Source organism: Anguilla rostrata, chromosome 2, assembly GCF_018555375.3.
Source record: "Anguilla rostrata isolate EN2019 chromosome 2, ASM1855537v3, whole genome shotgun sequence".
In the NCBI taxonomy this organism is placed as follows: Eukaryota; Metazoa; Chordata; class Actinopteri; order Anguilliformes; family Anguillidae; genus Anguilla; species Anguilla rostrata.
This window is the reverse complement of record NC_057934.1, coordinates 69,394,854-69,418,702: the sequence shown is the minus strand read 5'-3', so window position 1 is coordinate 69,418,702 and position 23,849 is coordinate 69,394,854. Positions and strand designations below refer to the sequence as shown.

Sequence of the window (23,849 nt, the reverse complement as noted above, 5' to 3'; positions counted from 1 at the left end):
CCAAACCGCACACTGTTCACTAAACCTGACTATGGACACGGGTTGTGCAATAATGTGAATTTTTAATGGCGCTGTGCAATACTTTCCACGATGACTATGTAATACTACCCATGACTTATGCTAACAGACGACTTGCACTCTTTATACATAACTTTTAATTTTTTTAACTCTTTAGCATTCTTATTTTTATTTACTTATTTTGTTTGGTTTTTGTGTTTTTATGTCTAAAACTGTCTTGAAAGTGTGTTTCTTTTTTTTTAACTGTCTCAGTGTCTGCACCAGAGAGACTGGCGAACAAGACTTTTTGTTATAGTGGAATTTTATAATGACAATAAATTGAACTGAATTGAATTTTTATTTTTATTTTTTTTAATAATAATGGGTGTGTCGCCACGTTGGGAGGACAGAGGCAGGCAGAGGAGGCGGCGCCATTCGGACCGGCCGGTACCTTGGCCTTGCGCAGGAGCTGCTGGAGTTCCTGCTGCGGCAACAGGCCGTGGTTCTTGACGAAGGCGGGCACCTCCGGGGGGCGCTGCGTCTCGTAGTACACCGTGCCGTGGATCTCCATGTACCGGTGCAGGATCTGCAAGAAGCGCTCCTTGCCCTGAAAGAGATGAGCGGACCGTGAGCACCGACTGACTGACCGTGTTACATTACATTACATTACAGGCACTTGGCAGACGCTCTATCAAGCGACGTCAACAAGTTATAACCATAACCAGGACAGTATGACGAACCCGAGAAGATACGTCCAAGTGCAGGGAACAACCGCATAGTTTAATTTGGACCCTGCAGGTTAAACGTTGGTCATCTAATGTTGGTCATCTACCTACACCCTGAGCCGACCAGAGGAAGGATGGGGCTTCCCCCTCCTCGAGCCTGGTTACTCCCGAGGTTTCTTCCACCCATCTGCCACTGGGAGTTTGCTTCCTTGCCACTTGCTTGCTTTAGGCTTGCTCCTGTGGGGGTTCAGGCCAGGGTTTGTCCCTGAAGTGTAGTGTGACAATTGCTGTGAAATACGCTATATAAAATTATACGCTATATAAAGAAAATAAATTGATTGATTGATTGATTGAAGACAGTGCAGGTGCTGCGGAAACAAACAGAACGTCATCTTCTTGCTCAAACAAGTGAGGAACGCCCAGACTTCTATGCATTTAACAGGGCAGTCCTCTGCCTCACAGTTACCACGGCAGTACGAGCTGGACCTGAGGCTGAAGATGAGCATCATGCTTGTTTTACCCGCTCCTGAATGTCAGGCAGAGAGGCACGGTGGTGCAGTGGGTAGCACTGTCACCTCACAGTAAGAAAGTTGTGGGTTCGAATCTCGATTTCTGTGTGGAGTTTGCATGTTCTCCTTGTGTACGCGTGGGTTTCCTTCGGGTACTGCGGTTTCCTCCCACAGTCCAAAGACATGCAGGTAGGCTAATCGGAGATTGCTCAATTTCCCATAGGTATGAGTGTGTGAGTGAATGGTGTGTGTGCCCTGTGATAGATTGGTGGCCTGTCCAGGGTGTATTCCTGCCTCTCACCCAATGCATGCTGGGATAGGCTCCAGCACCCCCTGCGACCCTACTCTGGACAAGCAGGTATAGATAATGGATGGACCCTGCTCAGGATAAGCGGGTATAGATAATGGATGGACCCTGCTCAGGATAAGCGGGTATAGATAATGGATGGACCCCGCTCAGGATAAGCGGGTATAGATAATGGATGGACCCTGCTCAGGATAAGTGGGTATAGATAACGGATGGACCCTGCTCAGGATAAGTGGGTATAGATAATGGATGGACTCTGCTCAGGATATAGCAGGTATAGATAATGGATGGACCCTACTCTGGACAAGCGGGTATAGATAATGGATGGACCCTGCTCAGGGTATAGCAGGTATAGATAATGGATGGACCCTACTCTGGACAAGCGGGTGATAATGATGACCTGCTCAGGATAAGTGGATGATAGATGGACCCTGTCAGATAAGCAGGTATAGATAATGGATAAACCCTGCTCAGGATAAGCGGGTATAGATAATGGATAAACCCTGCTCAGGATAAGCGGGTATAAATAATGGATAGATGGATGGATAAGCAGGTATAGATAATGGATGTATGGATGTCAGGCAACCTTGTGGTGAGAAAGAGCTGAGGAGCCAGGCACACAGGATCTCTGGAGTCAGGAGCAGAGGATGCCCAGCTTGTGCAGGAAAGAGCCGTGTTTCAAACTTCTCCCTGGCATCAGCTCCCCCCCCCCCGCATTTTAATATATCCAATTAAAATGTATTTTTTGAAACATCTGTGCAGTATTTCCTGGCAGTGAAAGTAAGGTAACAAGCAAGATGACGGATTCAATTTTTTTTTCTCTCTGCCGAGAAATTACACGATAAAGTGCGAATATAAAGCAGAGAGACGGAGAAAGAGAGAGAGACAGAGAAAGAAAGACAGAGAGCGAGAGAGAGAGAGAGAGTGATAACAAAAGAATCTGCTCAGTGTGGAGGCTGCAAATGCCTTTCCTTCCCATATTTGATTAAGGTGGTTCACAAGTAACCACGGTTGCCAGATGCTGGGTTTGCGACCAGAAAGTCCATTATTTGTACAGGCCTGATTTGAGGTCCTGATTGGACAATAAAATTATTAACGGAGCGATTAAGCCTCCAGCTGTGCACGTTGTCCGGTTTTGGACCAATTCTAAATCTGGAAACCCCACAAGTAAGTCCACAAGCAAATAGGGGCGACACAGCTCAGGAGGTAAGAGCAGGTGTCTGGCAGTCGGAGGGTTGCCGGTTCAATCCCCCTGCCCTGAGCATGTCGAAGTGTCCCTGAGCAAAAACACCCGACCCCTAATTGCTCTGGTGAATGCGAGGCATCAATTGTAAAGCGCTTTGGATAAAAGCTGCTACATAAATGCAGTCCATTTACCAATTACCAAGTCCAGCTACCATAACAGAAGCAAAGCAGACATCCAGCCTCATAGTTATTTCTTGCACTTAATAGGCCTGAATCAGACAGGACTCATGACATGAGTGAATTACAAATCTAAGACCTGATCAACCAGTATTCCTTTGTAATCACATAACTAAACTGCCCCCAGTAACCCCATATCACACCATCCGGTATCTTCACCAGCGATGGAGCATGTACAGGGCACAACAGATTTTTAAAAACGTTTTTTTAGAGAGTTCAAGGTTATGTTTTCATTTTTTTTGGCTGGACCGCAACAGCGGGGCCAGCCCTACAAACGCGAATGTCTGTGAGTGACTGACTGACTGATGAAGTTACACCATTGGTCAGCCGAGTTATGAAGTGACACCATTGGTCGGCCGGATCACGTGCGTTAGGTCCAGCCATATACTAGGTTTTGACCTGGTCTTGTTTTAACAGCAGTCAGAGACAAACAGCATTTTGCACATCTGAGTAACCTTTACTTAGAAATACACTAAATTGTGTACGCTGGGATTTTACTCAAAGAGGTCCAATGACTGAAGATCCAGTCCCAGGGAAAATAAAATAAAATAAATAAATAAATAAATAAAGTCTGCGTGTGAAGGTCTCCGTATTGACTCCCTACGTGCCGCTAAGCAGCTTATTCTCACTCCGTTGTGTGGCCTGTGGCTGTAATTGGAGGCGGTGGGATCGATAGCTTCCGCTGAGAGGATTTTCCGAGCCAATTAGGAGATTATCTCCTGCGCTAAGTGCAAAAGACAGAGGGAATTAAAGCGAAAGAAATGCTGCCCGGGAGATGCGGGGGCCAAGCGCTAGGGCTCCAGCTTGGGCACGGCAACAGCTCGGCCCTCAAAACGCGGGGATAGATTAACATGCTGAATAAGTCGACCTCTCCTCGTTTCCACCAATCGATTTTAATAGTTTCGGCGTATTATTATGACAGCAGGCAAAACCCGCTCAGAAATTCACGGCCATATTTTTGGGGGCACAACCGAAGACCAGTTTGTGCAGAGAAATCATCTTGAATGGGGCACGCGTTCTAAAATCCGAGCCCTGTCAGTCACGCGGTCTACGGCCTTCTCCCCCCTCAGCGTTTGAGGGTAAGTTTCGCTGGCATCGGCATGTCAGGATTGCATTGCATCTTGTGATTCATAGGCTTTGGCATATCAAAACACCTTTGTGGCAGGTAAAAAAAAAAAAAAAACCATGACAGCAGGCATCAAAACGCGCCTCTGCATTAGCGATGGATAAGTGTGGATAAAAAGGTCTTTTAGGCAGCTCATTGGGATGGAGGAAGGCAGGCTCTTGCTCCCTGCTCTGTGTACCCGCGAGGCACATTTCGGCAGCCGGCTGCCACTCAGGCAGGCAGGACACCACAGACACCTCCCCGGCAGCTGTGAGTCACTCTTCAACCTAATACTGAGGATCGTTCCGTTAAACCGTCCCCCGTCGAGCCCTTCCGCCTCTCCTTGGGAAGACAATAAACACCCAGAGAGAGAGAGAGGAGGGGGGGGAGGGAGAGAGGGGGGGGGAGAGACAGAGAGAGGGGGGGGAGGGAGAGAGAGAGAACAGAGAGAGAGGGGGTGGGGGAGAGAGAGAGAGGGGGCGGAACAGGGAGAGAGGGAGAGAGAGAGAGAGAGAGAGAGGTGGGAGAGGAAGAGCGAGAGTGAGAGGTGGGGAGGAGAGAGAGAGCGAGAGAGAGAGAGCGAGAGGGTGGGAGAGGGGAGAGAGAGAGAGAGAGAGAGAGTGAGAGGTGGGGAGGAGAGAGAGAGAGAGAGAGCGAGAGAGAGAGAGCGAGAGAGAGAGAGTTTTCCCTGCAAATTACCTGCAGAGTGAGTGAAGCCGGTAAATCTGTTCCCGCACGGAATTCACAGGGGTTCCGGCTTCTGCCAGACACAGGTGCCAAATTGTCTGGTTTCTCCTGATAGGTGTTAAACTGCTGAGGCGGTGTTGTGATGATGCGCGCGCGTCCTCATGGCGAATGCACAAATCAGGGTCAGGAAGAGAGGGGCCCCAATTACAGGGTCTGAGGTTGGCAATCAGGAGATCAATCCGAGCGCCTCATAAAAGCTAACTTGCCACTACGTGGTGCTTTTCAGAAGCATGAAATTACACCAAGAAACATGTCTATCGATCTGAAATTCAAATTACGGAAAGCTACGGAGAGAGAGAGAGAGCCAGCTGAATTCAAAATGCTGTAAAATCTGCAGTAAAAAAAAAAAAAAAGTTTAAACTGAAAGTGTTCATTTGCGCTTTGTAGGAGCTTTTAGTGGAAAAGCTCTTCTCTAACAACTGTTGGTCTACTGCTGTTATATTTAACATAATTTTACCAGTTTCGCCGTTTCATGGACTACAGATGTAAACTCACTCTATCTGGCAATCTGGATAAATGTTCATTATCGCGCACTGTGCCTGTCAAATTAACGCTTCAAATGATAAACTATCAAACCGAAAGCTGTACCTCCAGTTATCTAGCAAACAGTATCCAGTTGGCCATAGTGTTAGCCCTGTTCAATTTGTATGAAGATCAGCATTAGATTTTCTTATCAGAAACCCAAAGGACCAACAACAATGTTGAAATGTTGCTAATTACCAATAATACCCCAACAAAAATCAGTTGGCCTTTCGTGGTCACGTCTTCAACAAATCACTTATGATTAATTTTTACCAAAAAAAAAAATGTTCTGGCTAACATAATGTAATGACAGGCTAAAATATGGTAATGTGCGTAAAAAAAAAAAAAAAAAATGCTAATGTGACCCTGCCGTAAGTTAGCCACAACTGGCTATGAATGCAAAAAAAAAACTACAGCTTGAGTTTAATGAATCTGGATTATCAGAATGTCAGTGTTAGCTTCTGACATCATGAAATGGGGAAATGTAGAGTGGTATCACTAAACCAGCACTGGCTATTGATTACAGAACAGCCCCCAATGTGAAAGTTGACCTCCTATGATGACACAGCCATCAATACCCAACATTAGACCAACTAGGTCATGCGTACAGTGTTCCCAATACTTTTGTCTACATATTCAAGTTGCTCTTTCTTTCTTTCTCTTTCTCTTCTTTAGGTGCGTGGCCTCTATCAAATAGGCCATGCACCTACATATTAAAAGAGAAGGCACAGCCCACAAACTGCTTCCCGGCAGCTCTGGCTTGGTCATGGTGGCTCCAAGCACAGCTCATGTGTGACGACCCCCTGCTCTGCTGCCCGTGCTGCTCGTTGTGGTATTGCTCACAGGTGCCTGCAGGGCAGAGCAGAGGGTCGTTGGTGCAATTGGGAGCACCTGTGTTCAGGGCGCTCCAGAGAGATTATAAGATGCCTGTCTCCAGTTTGAGGGAGAGCGCTCTCTCTCCACACTGTTTGGTTTCTGTTTTGGTGTTGGCTGTGGTTTTTGGTTTTACACCATACAACATTGCTTCAGCATACCTTTCATACATCCACTCACCTGCACTACTGATAATGCTGACTTTCACACCCCATGTTTGTCTTGTGTTTGGGTATAATTAGGTTATTTTAAATAAATGGGAATTTTCTTTTTAAATGTGTCAGTGTGAGTCTCCCTTTTTGTCATGGCCCTTGAGCCAGATCGTGACACACAACTGTAGGTCTGTGAAAAATCCTCACAATGAAATTTTCAAAAACTTAATTGAAAGACTTAATAATTTACCTGGAGCTGGAGTTGATCCAACAGCACAGAGGGCCACAGGAACGAAAGAGAAAAAGGAAAAAAAAGGAGAAGAGGGAACGGTAAGAACAAAAACTGTTATTTTCTCCCTCGTCGCTCGCAAATCAACTTCCGTGCAAACGGCAGAGCCCGCAGACGCAACTTTGAAAGCGAAAGACAATTCCATGCCTGTGAAATAGTCTGTTTCCAGGGATGAGAAAACCAGTGGCAATTTCTCACAGCATCCGGCACATTGTTTTAAATTTAGGAGTGAGTATATGCCCCTCAACTGTTCAGAGAGATGGGGAATTCAGAGCAACAAAGGCAGCGCTAGAAAGCGTTAGCGGAATCAGCTCCGCTCATCAAAGATGCAACGTGAAAGCGGCTCTCCGGGACTTGAAGGATACATTTTGTACCAAATAAAAACATTACGAATGTCATTCTTTCCCGGTGTATTCGTTTGCAGAAACAAACGGCACTCCGGTCGCGAAGCGGAAGACGCTTCGTTTAAGCGTAATTTCGTCTGTAAGTGGGAAATGGCCCATTTCGGCACGATGACACCTGCCACTGCAATTACACCTCCGCCGATATTCAGCGACTCATGATTTCAGTCGCGGCTACGCTCCCCCCAGCAGCCCCTCCGCATTTCTGTTTCCGTCGATCAGAGTTTGAGCACGGACAGCTGGAAGCGGACAGAAATCGCCGCTCACGCCACGACTGACTACAACCCTTATTTAAATTACGCTACATTTACATTTCATTTGTTTGGCAGACGCTTTTATCCGAAGCGACGTACAAAAGTGCACACCAAAGGTCGTTGGAACAACTACGAAGCGCAGGTTCGACAAGGAACAACTTCACTCTAGTGTGTTTCTTTTGCACCTCTGCACCTTGAACTGATGCACTTGTTGTACGTCGCTCTGGATAAGAGCGTCTGCTAAATGCCCGTAATGTAATGTAGTGTAATGTAATGTAATGTAATGTACTGTAATGTAGTGTAATGTAATGTAGTGTAATGTAATGTAATGTAGTGTAATGTAGTGTAATGTAATGTAATGTAGTGTAATGTAGTGTAATGTAATGTAGTGTAAGTATGTATGTAATGTAGTAATGTAATGTAGTGTACTGTAAGAGTGTACTGTGTCTGTTAATGTATGTAATGCTATGTCTTTGCAGGGTCGTGCGTTTCGCCTTCCTGAAATCCACGGCGGACGGCGACACGCCGCGCGGCACACACACACGCGGGATGGCGGTTTGCGAGCACCGACTCGGTCTCACCTTCCACATGCCGGCCTCCTTGCCGTACACCACGGCCATGTTGTCCACCTTGTTCCTCTGGATGCTCAGCTTCTCGGTCTCGTTCAGCTCCTCCGAAACAAAGCCCATGAACGAGTTGTCTGGTGTGTGAGCTTCATGAAGGCACAGCAATCAAAAGTAAAACAGGCTTTTTTTTTTACGATTGTTTTTTTTTTTTTTACACCCTCGTCCAACGTTTTCATTAGCAGCGCCTTCGCTGCGGATGCATTTTCGGATTTTATAATAAAAACGGAATTGTGTGTAATAACGAGGCGATCCGTCTGTTAGACGGGACGCGCGGTGAAAAGATGAAAACCTGTGAGGTGAGAAATGAGGAAAAATGCCTCAACAGCTGGCGCATCAGTAGTACACACGCGCAGACACTTGTCTCTGCCCCCCCCCGCCCCCCCAACCCCGGGGCCACTTCAGTGATGGGGGTCTGAAGCCAGCGCTGACTCCCCTCGCCATCTGTGCCCCGCCCGAGACCGCAGACAGGCCTCTGTTCTGAGGGTCTCGCTCGCTCGCTCTCTCTCCCCCTCTCTGTTTCTCTCTCTCTCTCTCTCTCTCTGTCTTGCTTTCTCTCTCTTGCTCTCTCTCCTTGTCTCTCTCGCGCTCTCTTGCTCTCTCTGTCTCTCTCTCGCTCTCTGTCTCTCTCTCTGTCTCTCGCCCTCTCTCTCTCCTGTCTCTATCTCTCTCCCTCTCTCTCTCCATCTCTCTCCCCCTCTATCTCTCCCCCCATCTCCCCCCCCTCTCTCTCTCTCTCTGTCGCTCTCCGTCTATCTCTCCCCCCCTCTCTCTCTCTCTCTCCCCCTCTGACCAAGTTCAGACCTCCGCCTTCGCCAGCAGAAGCAGGGCCATTTATCATCCTGCCGGTCTGCTTTTCAGAAACGGGAGTGGGGGTGTGTGGGGGGGGGCTAGATAATCCCTGACAGCGTGTATCTCGGGGGCTCTCTCGTCTTATGGGACGGGGGGGCGCTGCGGGGCTCAGCTCGCTGTTTCGGCTTCGTCGGGCACGTCGCCGCCCGGTTGAGGACACGCACTTTTCCGCTGCTAGGCAGATGGCGGCCCACCCTTTCATGGCTCAGTGAAGAGGTCCATTACGGGCTGTTCTTTATTTTTATTTTTTTGTTTTTTTTTGTCGGCAATGCGATGGACCAGGAAAATGAAAAGGGCCTGTCAGGTGAGACGAGGAGCTCCCTGACCCCCCCCCACCCCACCCCCCCACCCCCCCGAAGCTCCCCGCCCACCCCCCACCAAAGCCCCTGACCCCCCCCCCCCACTCCACGCGCCCACCCCCCACGAGGAGCTCCCTGACCACCACCCCCCCACCCCCCATCCCCCCACACATTAAATAAATGACCAAAGCGTGATCGACGTGTCAGAGCGGAGCTCGCCCAATCAGGAGCGCGTACTCACGAAACATCGTCATGTACTGCCGCGAGTTGAGGTTCCAGTAGCCCCAGTTGGTCCTGTAGCCGTGCAGCGTGGCGTACTCCTCGTGGTTATAGGCCGGCTCCGTGCCAAACGTGTCGATGACTCGGATGTGACACCTGAGGTGATGACGACGATTACAAAAAAACAAAAAACAGACATTACATTGCATTACAGGCATTTAGCAGACGCTCTTATCCAGAGCGACGTACAACAAGTGTATCAGTTCAAGGTGCAAAGGTGCAGAAGAAACACACTAGAGTTAAGTAAAGATCGTAGTGCCAGAAGTGACCACATAGATCAGGACTCCAACCCTGTAGAGTAACCTGTTCAGCAAACAAACAATCAATCCTGCCAAGTACAAACTAGCACTGAAATCACATTTGCCTATTCAGAATCAGACAAAAGCAATCCTGCCAAATAAAAACTAACGTGATCGTATTAGCCTAACTAGGTACATTAGACAAATGCAGACAAACACAGAATATAAAAATAAGAATTTTAGAACATAGAAGCTGGTTCACTTCACTTAAATCCCCAGCTTTGGGAACTACAGAAAGTAAAAGGGTCCTCATTTATCGGTACTTACAAAAAATATAATTTAAAAATATGTGTTTGTTTTAATTTTAGTTCTACAATCATTGGTGCAGAATCACCAATGATTGAACAACAATTGCCCAACCAATGTGTCTACGTGAGTACCTGTTGAAGAAACTGCATCCTTTTTAGTATTGGTAGATGCATATCAGGTGGATAGAAACACACATTTTCATTAGAATTTGTGGAGTTCTACTTGCAAACAAACCAAAAAAGCCTTTGGGAGCATTGGAGAAGACTTCCAACAACGTGAAATATGCCTTGTAGATTCTGCAGAGGTTTTCTGCAGATGAGCAACATTATTGTGATACCAACCTGTTTTGGCATGCATGTCAAATGTTGTATATGAATAATTACACTTTTACTATGCGCTGTAATGTTGATTCGCTGTGCCAAGATGAGGGTTATTATTGCAGTGGTGTAAGTTTGAATTATGAGACAGGACTGTAATGTTGTGACATTAAAGTGAGTTATGTTTGGAATGCACCGTTCTGGATGATGAACATTATCTGATAATAGCAACACAACCTACCATCCAAAGGCAAAAATGTTCCTACTTGCATACTTCTACATAAGCTAAAATTACTATTTTGTTGTGACACTTACTGGTTGCCTACAACTAGTAAATGTCCATGCATATTGCCAGGACATGTGAGAATGAATGTGCCTTTGCACAACTAGAAAAATCACTTTTTTTTTTAGCAAGCACATGCTAGGGTTTTGTGCATACAATCAGCCAGTAAATGAGGTCTCAGAAGTCGTTTTCAGGAAAAGCTTCTTCCAGTTACTTCAACTGCTATTTGAACATTGTGCCTAAAGATAATCACCCTGACAAAAAAAATTCCATCTTTCTCCACGACTGAATGATCACAGGGAGAGAGTAAAATCTTCAGCGGATGAGTTTTCCTTTCTTTCGTGCTCATATTGTTCTGTTCCTCCTGTCAAATATTCAATTTGGTATGCAGAAAGAGCGACCGCGGGTCAACGACAGTCTTTTCGATGGCTCGGATAACACCCTTCAGCCCCAAAACCCGCAAAACAGCAAAGACAAGAGAAAAATCTCCCTCTGACAACACCCGCTCACTGACGCTTCCAGATGGCTCGATACGCCCCTAGAACGGAGATGTAGACGCAGGCCAACGAACCGAAGGCCCCGCATTACCGCTGTGTCAACTTCACGCTGTTTGCCGCACAGCGTTGCGCACAGCATTACGAAAAAACCACATCCTGTGGAGTTTGTTTTTTTTTTTAAGGTTTTACGAACACTGTGAAATTGCATGGATATATAAGCACAGTGTTCACAAGATATATTGTAAACCTCACATTAGCATAATTCTCCAGGAACTTGCAAACAGGGAGACGTACCAGTATATTCTTCATATTAGATGTGCTTTTTTTTTCTTCTCCTGCCTTTCTTTTCTTTGCGGACCTACACTTTCCCGCCAAACTGGGGGGGGGGGGGGGGGGTACTGGCGACCAATGGCAGCCTGTTCCCTGTTCAGGACTCTGGTTCTGGCCAATCACACCTTCAAAGGCACAGGGTCATCATTAATCCCGCCCCAAAGCTGCCCAGGAGAGGCAAGCCTGAGAGGAGTTGGAGAAAGCTGGATTGAAAAAAAAAAAAAAGTTGTTTTTTGGCAGTATAGCCAAATCCTTCCCTTTCACTACTTTGGAACTAAAACTGATCTTTTTAAATACTGCTGGTGTTGGGTTTTAGATTTGATTTTGGAGGTGCAGGGAAACAGCTCACCTCAGTGTTTTATCAGGAAAGGTGGACTGTACGTTTAATTACATATTTTAAAGTATACTGTACATTTTGTTAATGTTTTTTTTTTTTTGCATTCACTATAAGAAACCATAAACGTGTGCAATGCTGTGCTGCATAGAGTATTACTTCCAACAGCCACCAATCCTGGTTCATTTTGGGCAGGTATGCAGGGGCCCAAAGGAGTACCTGAATGGGCCAGTCCTGTTACATTATTCCACTATTGATATTTTTCTGTTTTGTCCACTGGCCGTCACTGCTCCTAAAGCCTGCTCACAACAGAAAGTGGTTCAGTCACCGTTTCCATTTGTGACTTACACTGGCTCAACACGGTGTGGATGTGCTTTGTGTGTCTCCCACCGGCATAGCAACAGTACAATTCATATTGATCTTGTTTTTTTTTCACTTTGTTCATGGTTTCACTTCCAAGAATCTTCAATATTTTGTACCTTTTTGGGTGTTTTCCATCTGCTGATGCATTCTGTCCATGAAGTTTGTTTCATCTCACTGCAGATGTGCGCTGTGACTATGCAATCAACCACATGATGTAAAACTCAGGGCTGGCTCTAGGCATGTCTAGGTTGGGGGTGGTGGTTGCCAAACAACAGGGGGGCGGGGGGGGGGCACGTGTTGCATCCATGATGGTCGGTGTCCGAGCCTCCCCCCCCCCCCCCCCCAAAATGTGTTCACTTGCATCCTACCCCTCCCCCTCACAATCGCTCGAACCCCAAACCCGTCCGCGATCGCGCCGGAGGTGGCAGAAAGGCTGGTGCCGTGTCTGATGTAACCATGGGGACATACGTCACCTTGGACAAGAGTGGCTGTAAGACACAAGTCTGATGCAGCGCTTGCCATGCAAAAGAGAAGCAGTGATACGTTACCGTTCATTGCTAGGACAACTCCTAAATCTTGTTTTGCTGATGTTTTTTTTTTTCCGTCTTTAGCACAAAGCCCAATAGGAAAAGTGGACAGGTAATTTTTTTGTGTGTGCGCCTTACGTAGCAACACTTCAAACCAGAGTAATGAAATTTCATAAACCGCCGGGGAAACAAAATTCAGAAAAATGTGACTTCGCAAAAAACTTATATTTTCGAAGCTTCATTGCATTACCCAGGCACATTTCCGACATAATCCAGCAGTAAAATGTTCACCGCGCCCAAATAACACCACAAGGTGATGAGGCAGCATGCTGAGAGAGAAGACGCACGCACATAACTTTGGGGCAATATTGTTTATAGGAGTGGGGGGAAAAAAACAAAACAAAACTGTCAACCAACGCTAGCAAACTACCGTGGCTTCGCATTCTGAAATGGGCTACAATTCGTCAGGATTTAATCTGAATCTCTTCTTTGAAAGACAAGGTATTAAACTACTCCTTTGAGCCATAAAGACCCGTCTATTTACAAGACTACACGCCCCCCCATTACGCCATGCAGTTACTTTCGCTGTTTGATTTGCAAAGGGGGGGTTTCTTAAAGCTGTCGACCTCGACGTGATGAGTTTTGGTTTCTTGCTGTTGGCGATCTCGGCGCACCGCTTGGTGTATCTTGAGGGGTTTCATACAAAAGGTTCAGCGGTCAGTATTCAGTGGAGTAAGCGCAATTATTCTTCAAAAAATATGGAGTGAGTCTCTTAACTTTTTTCCTGATCTGGACCTGCAAGCACCGGTAGAGTGCCTTAGAGACTACGATCTTGACATCCCTTTGTTTAAAAATTGGCAACCCATCATGGCAGCTATATGTTGGAATACAAACGAGTGAAAGAAATGTTACTCATCAATGGGCTCCAATACTGAAACCGGCTGACAGATTACAAAATTAAAAATGCGCGTTGGAAGGTAACAGGATGTATACACACTCCTCAGCGGGGTCTTCACTTGGTTCATTTCAGTTAGGTATTCTCTTAGGTGCTGTAATCGCGTAAGAGTCCAAATAAATATTAAATATATAAATAAGTACTGCAGATTCAATTAAATATTTATGCTTTGGTCGGCTGCTGCTGCAATAAAGTTACTCACCTATGCTCAATGTAATATTGTGCAAAAACAGCATATTATTATGCAAAATTCATACCAAAAAAACATTTTTACTACGACAATATTTTCCAAGGGAGGGAAAACACATTTCTGCTTCATACCCATCCGGTTTAAATTTGTTTCTACAAAGGCAAGTGCTGTGATTAACCATGATTAATTGTAGTACACAAACCCACTCACCAAATCAGAGAACAGGAGTACGCATAATTTCTGTTTGCAGCCGCAATACACGTTTAAAAGATTCATCCACTCCGGCTCTTCCATCTCTCGCAAGCCGCAACCACACTACTTGCACAGCAAGGAATTGTTTCGTCTTTTTTACTGTCAGAACCCTAGAACTGAGCATTACCTTGGCGACAGGCCTCATACCCTGTGCGTTTAGTCACCTATTGTTTTAGGCATTGATAATGTCCAAGAAATTATATTCCTACACATACGGTGGCTTTGTATCACAGATACTTCAAAGCTTTTAAAATCCTGACATCATTGTATTGATTTGCCATTACTCGTTGTGGCCCGAGGTCATAATTACAGCTACATCAGGTTTTCCTCCTGTTAGCCCGGCCCATTTCACTGCACAGCAGTCAGTTCCGCAGTTCTCCTTCAGCTACTAAGGTATACCATCATTGCAAGATTAATACCTGCCAGACCGTCATAATAATGGATCACCCTTTAAAATACAGTGCAGTTATTATTTCAATAAACATTGTTATTTTAAGCCCAGATGAATAGTTATGAATCATATAATAATAGAAATATTAGCCTGATTACAACATTTCTACAGCGTACCTTCTTAAAAACACAAAACATTTCATAACATCCTTTCATGTTGACTGATCACCAACGATGTATGTTTCAATGATGAGCAATGTGATTAACTTTAATATATTGAACATGTATAACTGCACCACATTACGCACACAAACCAAATAATATACATGATATGAGAAAGGTTGAAAGAATGACCTCAAAAAATATTTTTACAGCTGGACTGAATGCTGGACTTTGGCCAGACTTACCAAAACAACATGGATTATTGAGGTAGAAATACACATCACGCCTTGGCTAAATGCTACATGCTAAACCAGCAGAAAGCTGGTATATTTCTGAAGTAGTGATACAAAACCAAGTGAAGGACCCGTAGACTGCTTCCCATATCTACGGCTACAGATATCAAGTAGCTACAGGTTCGTACATCTACAATCTATAATTTAATATTATCAAAAAGATTCATTCAAAGGGTTAACCAAAAGGCAGCAACATTAGACCTTCAAATGAAGAAGCTTTTTTTTTGTAGCAATGAGTTTGTGGAACAATACGGTGCATGGTTCGGAAAGAGAGCAAACACTAATGCTCTCCAGAGGCCTTAAAAGTCCCATGCAAATTAAAGATTGGCTCTGACACCGGCTTTAGAAAATCTGACAGGATATTTAATGGACCCCATTTACATGCTTTCCTTCCAGTATTTGCATTTTCATCCCAGGAAGGCAAGGCATCAATTAAACACAAAGAGCACCACGGTGGCACTGTTGTTAATTGCACATTTTGGCAATTACAGCTGTATAGTAAATCCCATACCTGTTTTTTTTTTTTGTTTGTAACTTTGTGATTTTTTTTTTCCCACAGTGAAAAGCACAACAAATCATTTCCCCGGGTGCCATTTTGAACTGTAATCCCTTGTTAAATTAATATGAATTCTGCATTGCTTTTCTACCCTTTCTTCATCTATCTGTAGATCACAGGGAGAGGGTACACACTGAACTCCACTACAAACTTACCATCTGATTTACGCTTGTGTTTTTTTTACACATATATGCAATTACAGTATGATTTACAGTATGAGTTGTCAATCAGGCACATTATATAACTCATAACAATATATTACATTTATTTAGCAGACGCTTTTATCCAAAGCGACGTAGAAAAGTGCATATCATGGACATCATTGGACAACTACAAAACACAGGTTCAGTGAGGTACACAACTCATGACTGACAGTGAAAAGTGATTTTGACTGCTGTATTCCCACAGGCATGCACAGTTTATTCTGAAACTAAGCCTAGCTTGGACAATGAGACAAATGCTGCTTTGGCACTGTACTCCAGCCCATTGGACTTCAATATGAGGTTAAAGCGTAGACCGTCAGCTTCATTTTTATTTACATCCATAATGGGGTGAACCATGTAGGAATCAGGGTCAGGGTTTTGACCTGAGTCAAATACGTATTGGTTTTGGATTCAAATACTTTTCTGTGGTCTATTGATATTGCCTGGTGTAATTGAGCCTGCCAATATGACCAGAAGGCACAGGGTTTGCACTTTTTGAGAGTATTTCATTGGTTCCAATACACCAGACAAGACCAGTAAAGCATAGAAAAGCATTTGAATCCAAAACAAATACGTATTTGACCCAGGTTTGGTAGGAATTATAGCCCTTATTATACGTAGTTCCCCCATTTTATTCCTCTTAGCTGATGTTAATGAGAGTTGCGCATATGAGAAGAATAACGTTAACAGTAGAACAAGCCAGTCGTTTAGGCAAGTACGCCTGTGCCAGTCTGGACGGTAACAGTAACTAGCCAACACGGAATGCAGACCCATCCATAACCCACGGCTGCCTAGCAACACACCACCCCACTGACGACGTCCCGCTGGGACATTCCTGAAGCTCACCCCGATAATGATTTCAACACAGAGAATGTTCTCGTGCTGCGGCCCATGGTACAGGGCCAGTGTGGTATAGGCGGCAGTGTGGTAAAATGGCTAAGAAGCTGGTCTTGTAACCTAAAGGTTGCAGGTTCGATTCCCCACTCCAGTATATATCCAGCTGCATAATTGGATAAAATGTAAGTCTACTAATGTAATGTAATGAGATTTTCCAGTGCATGGGAAAGGAGACATGTGTGGGGGCAGTGCAGCACAGTGGTTAAGAAGTTGGTCTTGTAACCTAAAGGTCGCAGGTTCGATTCCCCCGATAGGACACTGCCGTTGTACCCTTGAGCAAAGGTACTTAACCTGCATTGCTTCAGTATGTATCCAGCTGTGTAACTGGATACAGTGTAAGTGGCTCCGGATGAGAGCGTCTGCTAAATGCCTGTAATGTAATGTAATGGTACAGCAGCTTTACTGTGAAATGAAGCTGTGGCCCAGTTATACCACAGAGGCTGGACTTGCCTTTTGAGCCCCAGTGAACACTGTGGGATGAGCTGAGACAAACAAGTGAATCCAGCTCAGTGTAAGGACTACACTGTAACCAGTGCAGGTCGGATCCCGAGGTCAGCATCACTGCCTGGTTAGAGGTATTAAAACTTCAGAAACACTATAATGTACATGAATTGCATGTAAACAGTGCTGATATGAAAGCCAAGACTTCGAATACATGCAATGTAAAGTGCATCTCAGGCTCAGTGCACCAGGTACACACCTGCCTAGACCAGGCAGGGGACGGAATCCCGTAAGGCAGCATCACTGCCCTGGTTAGAGGTTTTAAAACCTTCAAAACTATAATTTACACTGAATATACATGAGAAACATGAATCTGTGAAAGTCAGTGTAAAGTGCTCTGGTAAGAGCGTCTCGAACTACAATCGCTGTAGATGTGAAAGTAGCTGAGGTGTTTGCGTGAGCTGGCTAAAGTCAGCTTCCAAACTAGCTTTCTCTTACACGTTTCTCCAGACTTACATACTGCACTTTTAAGTTAAGTTTTTTTTAACTCTTAATGAACTAACTTTTAAGTTGAGACTACTCAATTAATTTATTAAAACTGCATTGGTTTTACAGTGAGACATTTGTAGTTACAGGCAACATTTAATGAGGATTGTGCAGTACAAGCTGAGCGGCATCAAAACTGATTCTGTAGAAGGAAAAAGGAATAAAGGAATTATAAACGAATGTGATGTTTAGTATTCTATAAATCAGTTGGAGTTTAAACAAAGTTCGTCCAATCATCACTTTTAAGGGCTGAACACTGAAAAAAACAAAAACACACAAGCAGCAGGATTTTAAAATCATGTAAATGATGTCAATCGAGGCAGAATGCAGTCAGTACCATGTTGCTGAATTACAGCCCATAATATCCGCTCTTCCTGCTGTTAGACGCTTTATCGGGAGACCAATGGCAGACCAGTGGAGGGTGAAGGTAGAGTGACAGTGAAATCTATAGTGCGAACCAAACGCATATCATCCTAAACAAGTCTTTCTTTTCCAAAGCACTGCCTGTTCGTGCTGAGTCAGGGACAGAATGCAAGGGCTCAGCATATCAGAAAAGACTTACACAAGACTTAGAAAGGCTTAATGGCTGATAGATGTACGTACTCTGAGGGATAATTTTCACTTTTTAAATACGGGAGAAAGCTGAACAGACCTTTATTTAAAAAAAAAAAAAAAAAGCAATTTCTCTGTGAAATGAGCCTGTATATCTCTGGACCAGGAGTAGAGTTTACAAAGAGAAGGCAAGCACTTTTTCGCTAAGAGCTGAACATTTTAGCTGACAATCTGTACGGTTGTAGCTTCTGGCCTTAATTTGTAAATGCAGCACCTTAATTTCTTCAAGCAGTAGGAGCGCATCAGCTAAGACGTTTGATGGAGTACCACCACTGTAATTCATTGACATTATACCAGTGATATATAGCACTGGCTGCAAGGCTATACTGCAGAGAAGATTGAATGGCCAAAAAAATAACAACAGCGATCTCAATAACTGAGAACTGCGAATGCAAAACCTAATTTCTCTGGCTGACATTCCACTCCTCCAACTGAAACTTGCAGTGCATGGGATTTAAAAAATGGGATTTTTTAATCCTATAGAGGTAATGAAATTTCAATTCACCCCAATTAATGAAAAATAGAAATCTTCACACATAACCCACGTCACGTCAATTCAATATATTCTTACAATGCCTCGGACAAACAAACAACAACAACAAAAAAACGCTCGCTCATAATAACAATGTTGTGAATCTATCACCGGTGTCAGTGAAAATTCTGACAGAGAACACCCCAAATTTCAATTAGCAGTACATGGACCTCTAACCTCTAACACACAAATATGATGAGTGGCTATTTTTCCCTCGATAAGCAGTGCATATTGTGGCCTTTCTTCATTTCCACAGTTTTTTTAAGTTTTTAAAAAAGTTAAACCACATCTTGTGTGCCAAAGGCCCATCTAAAAATAATGAGGTGATGTAGTGCTTGTTTAAAACTGAGCTATGTACCATGACCACCAAGTGAATGATCATTTAATCAAACCGAAAACAAAAACACTGAATCAATATCCAGAATCTGCAGGGATTTGTTGATTAAAAATGTACATGCATGAATTGAGTGACAAATGTTGAGACTTGAGCAAATAATGACTAGAACAGGGCATACAGCCAAATTTCACTCATAATTTTCATATAAAGTGAATCTCTCATTGCTCCAGTTATAGGACCTCAGGTATATCTCTCATTTTAAAACTCTCTGAGAGAACTTCATGCATCAGCATGAACTTGACTTAATAATCATTTTCACCTGTGCCATCCAATTTTGAATAATAGTAAGATAGCTCATGAAGTTTGCCTTATTAATTCCATCTACCATTTTAAGTACAACAGAGAAATCTATCCTCTGCATCTTTTTTGCTAGGGCCTGGAGTAAATCTAACTGTGTAATACACTGGCTTCAAAACCCTCATCAAATTAGATCTGCCACACAATAACAGTTTCAGCCAGCTGCAGAGTTAATTACATTGTGCTGGCTTCAGAAGTTCAAAGTCACATCTGGAGAACAAATTTCACGCATACATGAGACCAAGGAAATGGTGCTCGACCTCAAAATATATCAGGGGCCATTCGAGACAGGTCATACACAACCTGAACATAGCCCAAGTGACCTCACATAAATAGGCATCGCACAGGGTGCTTTCAACTATAGCAGTGTGGAAAAACAACATTTCCCATTTTTGGTTGACCCCAAATACCTTCAGCCTCTAGATAAAGTGGAGCCTCTGTTAGACCTACAGTACGAACAGAAGCTCTCTACCTGGAGCATCCAAATCAATTCTATTATCAAGGTGAAACATCCATGGTGAACAGCATTTCAGTTTGGTTCGGCAATCTCTCAGTTCGGCTAAAGGCACTGACTGCCCACCAGACACAGAGAGCCATGAACACCATGGCAGTCATGGAAACATCCAACACACCAGTGCATATCTGAGAAAACCATCCTCACACAGTCCCAGAAATTATATCAGACCCCAACCATGTCTTACACAATGAATACCATCTCCTCCCCTCAGGCAGACCGTTAAATCTACTCAACCCCTTGAGATAAGCATAAAAGACGGTTTCTTGTACACTTGGGTGAAGAATTCCATTGATAAAAACTCAAACTGAAATGGATAAAATTCAAAAACTACCAATCAGTAAACGTCCGTTTAACAGTTCATACGCTTTATACACTTACTGTACGTCGCTTTGAATAAAAGCGTCTTCCAAATAAACGTAAATGTAATGTGATGTAATGTAGTAAAAATCCAACAGGACTCCTTCTAGGAGGAGAAGGGACGAGTTCAGACATAGCAAGGTGGGAGATTGGCTAACGCTGACTAAAAGGCACCTGATCAGGAAAGCAGATTATTTTGTCTGGAAGAAAGTGAGGGATCCACACTAAGCATACATGCAATAAAGCTATACAGCCACCGTTTTTTAGGGTTTTCTCCCCACTGAGAATTTTTTACCTTATGTACCTGCTATTTGGGGGTTCAGGCCTGGTGTTTTGCTCTGTCTTCCTGCCTTGCTACTCTGTAAAGTGTCTATGCTACAGTTCTCTGTAAAAAGCGCTATACAAATCAAAAAATTTGACATGCATCAAAAGACAAACAAAGACAGAACAAGTAACATTTTAGTGAAATTCTTTGATTGTCAGTTCTTGTTCATGCCTTTTGGAAATAAGCTTTGAAGATTATGAATCCAGAACGCCTTTCTTTTGTTTTCTCAGATAACCCATGCCACCTCATCTGTGGCAGGTTTTTAAATTTCTTCAATGCAAAAGAAAGTATAGGAAGAAGGATTGGGGCCCAACAACTCTTTAGAGAGTCTGGCCACGGGAGTTTTAATATTGTTACTTTTGATTGAGCCTCTTTTTATGTCATTCAACATTGATAATAAGGAACACAAAGATCGCACGCTTATGCAGTTAACTTAATGCAGCTTCTTTTTATTTTGTTTTTAATTTCTTTTTTTTTAAATATCCAGCGGAACTATTTACACAGGTGAAGTTGTGGCAAGAGCATAGTAAGAGGATCCTCTGTCATCGTTTAAGTCTGCTTGTTTCGGTGCATTACACCCGCATTATAGGCTTAAGGCCATCAACATAAAATCTCTCACCTGTTTGAACGGGAGTGGAGCGGGTGTTTAAATGCTGTGTGGAGGCGGAGCTGCTCCCGATTCTCTCCTTGTGCTTGTAATGGACGCACTAGGGAGACGTTGACATAAATGGGCTATCGTGCTTGATGTGCTTTCATTAGCGATGCCTGCTGCATCACAGACGGTGTTTTATCCACCGCCTTTTTCCCCCCATCGCTGCATCCTGTTATTTGAAAATAAGAAAGTGGCACTTTTCCTTATGAAAAAAAAAACCTGTGAAAACCTGTGTGTTCTCAAGTTTTCAATAATGATTTCAGCACATTTTTATACCCATTTTTGAATAATAAATGAAATAAACAAATAAATGAAAATGATATTGCCAAAGGCAATGGTACTATTTTCTCTGCCAAAAACACCCACCCAAACCGTAGCACTAAATCTGTGAACCAGACCGAACCGCGAGATTTGCGAAATGTTGCACCCCTAGATCAGATCTATGATGAGACCGACCACTTAACTGAAAAAAAGTTTGCAAAACTTTCAAGCATCCAAAACTCATTTGTTCAATGCATACTACACAACACTGGGAGAGATTTCATGGGTCGAAGTCAAGTCAAGCCACTGTTGCTAAGCGACCTGTCACCTTGCCAACCAAGTGAGGTTTGAATGTTTTTTTTTTTTTTGCTGCAGCTCACACAATAAAGCAATTACACTACAGGGGGTGCAGTACATGGTTGTAATATATAATATAAAAATAAATAAATAAATCTAAATATGTGAATATTCAGTAATAACTGGAGCAATAATTCAGTCCAATACCAAGATAGAATAAACAACTCCTTGAATTGGAACCAAAACATTCATTTAAAAATGTAAAAAATAATGCCCTTCTTTTGTTTTCAAAAATGAAAATCAATCTTGGTATTAGACTTGCTACTCCGGCTATTATTTAGAATTCTGTATTTTATGGTCCAAGATGACTGAGATTATGAGTAGAATTAAACTCCTGTATTGCCTACAGAACACATTAAAAATAGAATGCAGAATTTGGAAATGACACAATGCCATATGTTCACATAAAAGCTGAGAAGAATTTTGATCAACATAAAATCTGGTACATTCAGAGAGTCCTGGAAGGTGTTTTTATTGGAAGGTGTGTTTATTACTTTGAGAAAGTAATTTAAATTATGTCTTCTGCCTGTACATGTTCATAATGTATATTTAGCTTTGTATTGACACAGATTATTATATATTTATAACATCATGTAGTGTTTTCAAAAATGAAAACGCTACATAATGTTATAAATATGTAAAAATATTATAAATATGCTGCATGTTTGTGTCATTTACAGAGAAACGGAATGGCTTTGCCCACAGTTTGAAGAACGCACTGCGAATTCAAAGCAAGTTCGCGATGGTTTTTTCGCCATGTCTTAAAATACACAACATCAGCGAGGGAACGCTGACAGGGGAGCAGCGGTTAGCGAACGTGCAGGAGACCTCTGACTTCTCAGCTCAATAGCAACTGCCTCTAGCACCGTTCATTAATAAACACATCTGCCAATGCGGTCACAAATACACTGTGTGTTTTATTGTACACAAGAAATTACCAGTGTTATCTTATGCTGCTTCTAACAGCAGTTTATAGAGCCAGAGATTTATTTCCAGTTTTTTTTAATCATTCTAAAGTGTGACTGGTTTTGGTTGATGCTCAATTTTTTTTTCTATCAGTGAAAATTAATAAGATAATCCATGTATTGTCTTATAAGGAATCTGAGAAGCCATTATTGCTTATGCTACTTCTGACTTCATACCCTGTTTGACTGACCAGTCAGTCCATAATTCTGAGGTTTATTTCTGCATAGTTCTCTATATAGTGGCACCAGGAGGAGGTAGTACAAGAGCACTGTGGTGGCACTGTGGTCCAGTGGGTGGCACTGGCGCCATACAGCAAGAGGGTTGTGGGTTCAAATCTCGGCTTGGGGCCATTCTGTGCGGAGTTTGCATGTTCTCCCCGTGTCCGCGTGGGTTTCCTCCCGCAGTCCAAAGACATGCAGGTAGGCTAATTGGAGCCCATAGGTGTGAGTGAATGGTGCATGTGCCCTGCGATAGAATAGCGGCTCAGGATAAGCAGATAATGGATGGATAAGCGGATATAGATAATGGATGGATAAGCGGATATAGATAATGGATGGATAGTATTCACCCCCCTTGACCTTATATGGAGGTATATATTTACATATTTGCTACAAAAAAATACCACCATAAACTTTTACCACATTGTGTTCTTCATCACACATTAAAAATTTAAGATTACAGCAAACCAAACTTCTTGGGCACTACTTGCCTTGGTGCAAATGCAATTCCTACTTTCCAAACGTAGCAGTTGTTGCTCGTGCCAAGTGCAGTAGTTTCGCGGTCTGCAGTAAACACGTTTGCATCAAGATGGTTTGGGTGCCACAACGGGGGGGGCGCTTGACGTAGAAACATTCCATGCCGTGCGAGTTGGTTGATCAATAATGTGCTTGCTCTTTAAAAAAACTAAGCTTTAAACCCAGACCAGCTTTAAACTCAAATAGTGCAGCACAGTGCTAGTTTACTGCTGTTATGAATGCATGAGAGCATGAAAGCATGAGGGTATTAGCGCATAAGCCTGGTGCCACAAAATGACCGAAAATTGATTTGGACACGCCCTAATTCGCCAGCGCCTTCAGCTGTTTTTTAAATCCTCATAGTTCAAGGAGTCTGAATTGTTTGACCTAATTTTAACAGTA

General features: G+C 43.4%; 1 protein-coding gene across 1 annotated transcript in view; it reads right to left on the bottom strand.

The window, feature by feature from the left end:
- LOC135248622 (alpha-1,6-mannosylglycoprotein 6-beta-N-acetylglucosaminyltransferase B) overlaps positions 1 to 23,849 on the bottom strand; it is a 135,767-nt gene that overhangs the window by 9,275 nt on the left and 102,643 nt on the right. The window contains exons 10-13 of the mRNA XM_064323443.1: positions 9,319 to 9,452; positions 7,885 to 8,015; positions 6,610 to 6,615; positions 449 to 604 (exon numbers count right to left, since the gene is read on the bottom strand). Coding sequence (XP_064179513.1) covers positions 449 to 604; positions 6,610 to 6,615; positions 7,885 to 8,015; positions 9,319 to 9,452 — 427 coding nt within the window. The remainder of the gene's footprint in view (positions 1 to 448; positions 605 to 6,609; positions 6,616 to 7,884; positions 8,016 to 9,318; positions 9,453 to 23,849) is intronic.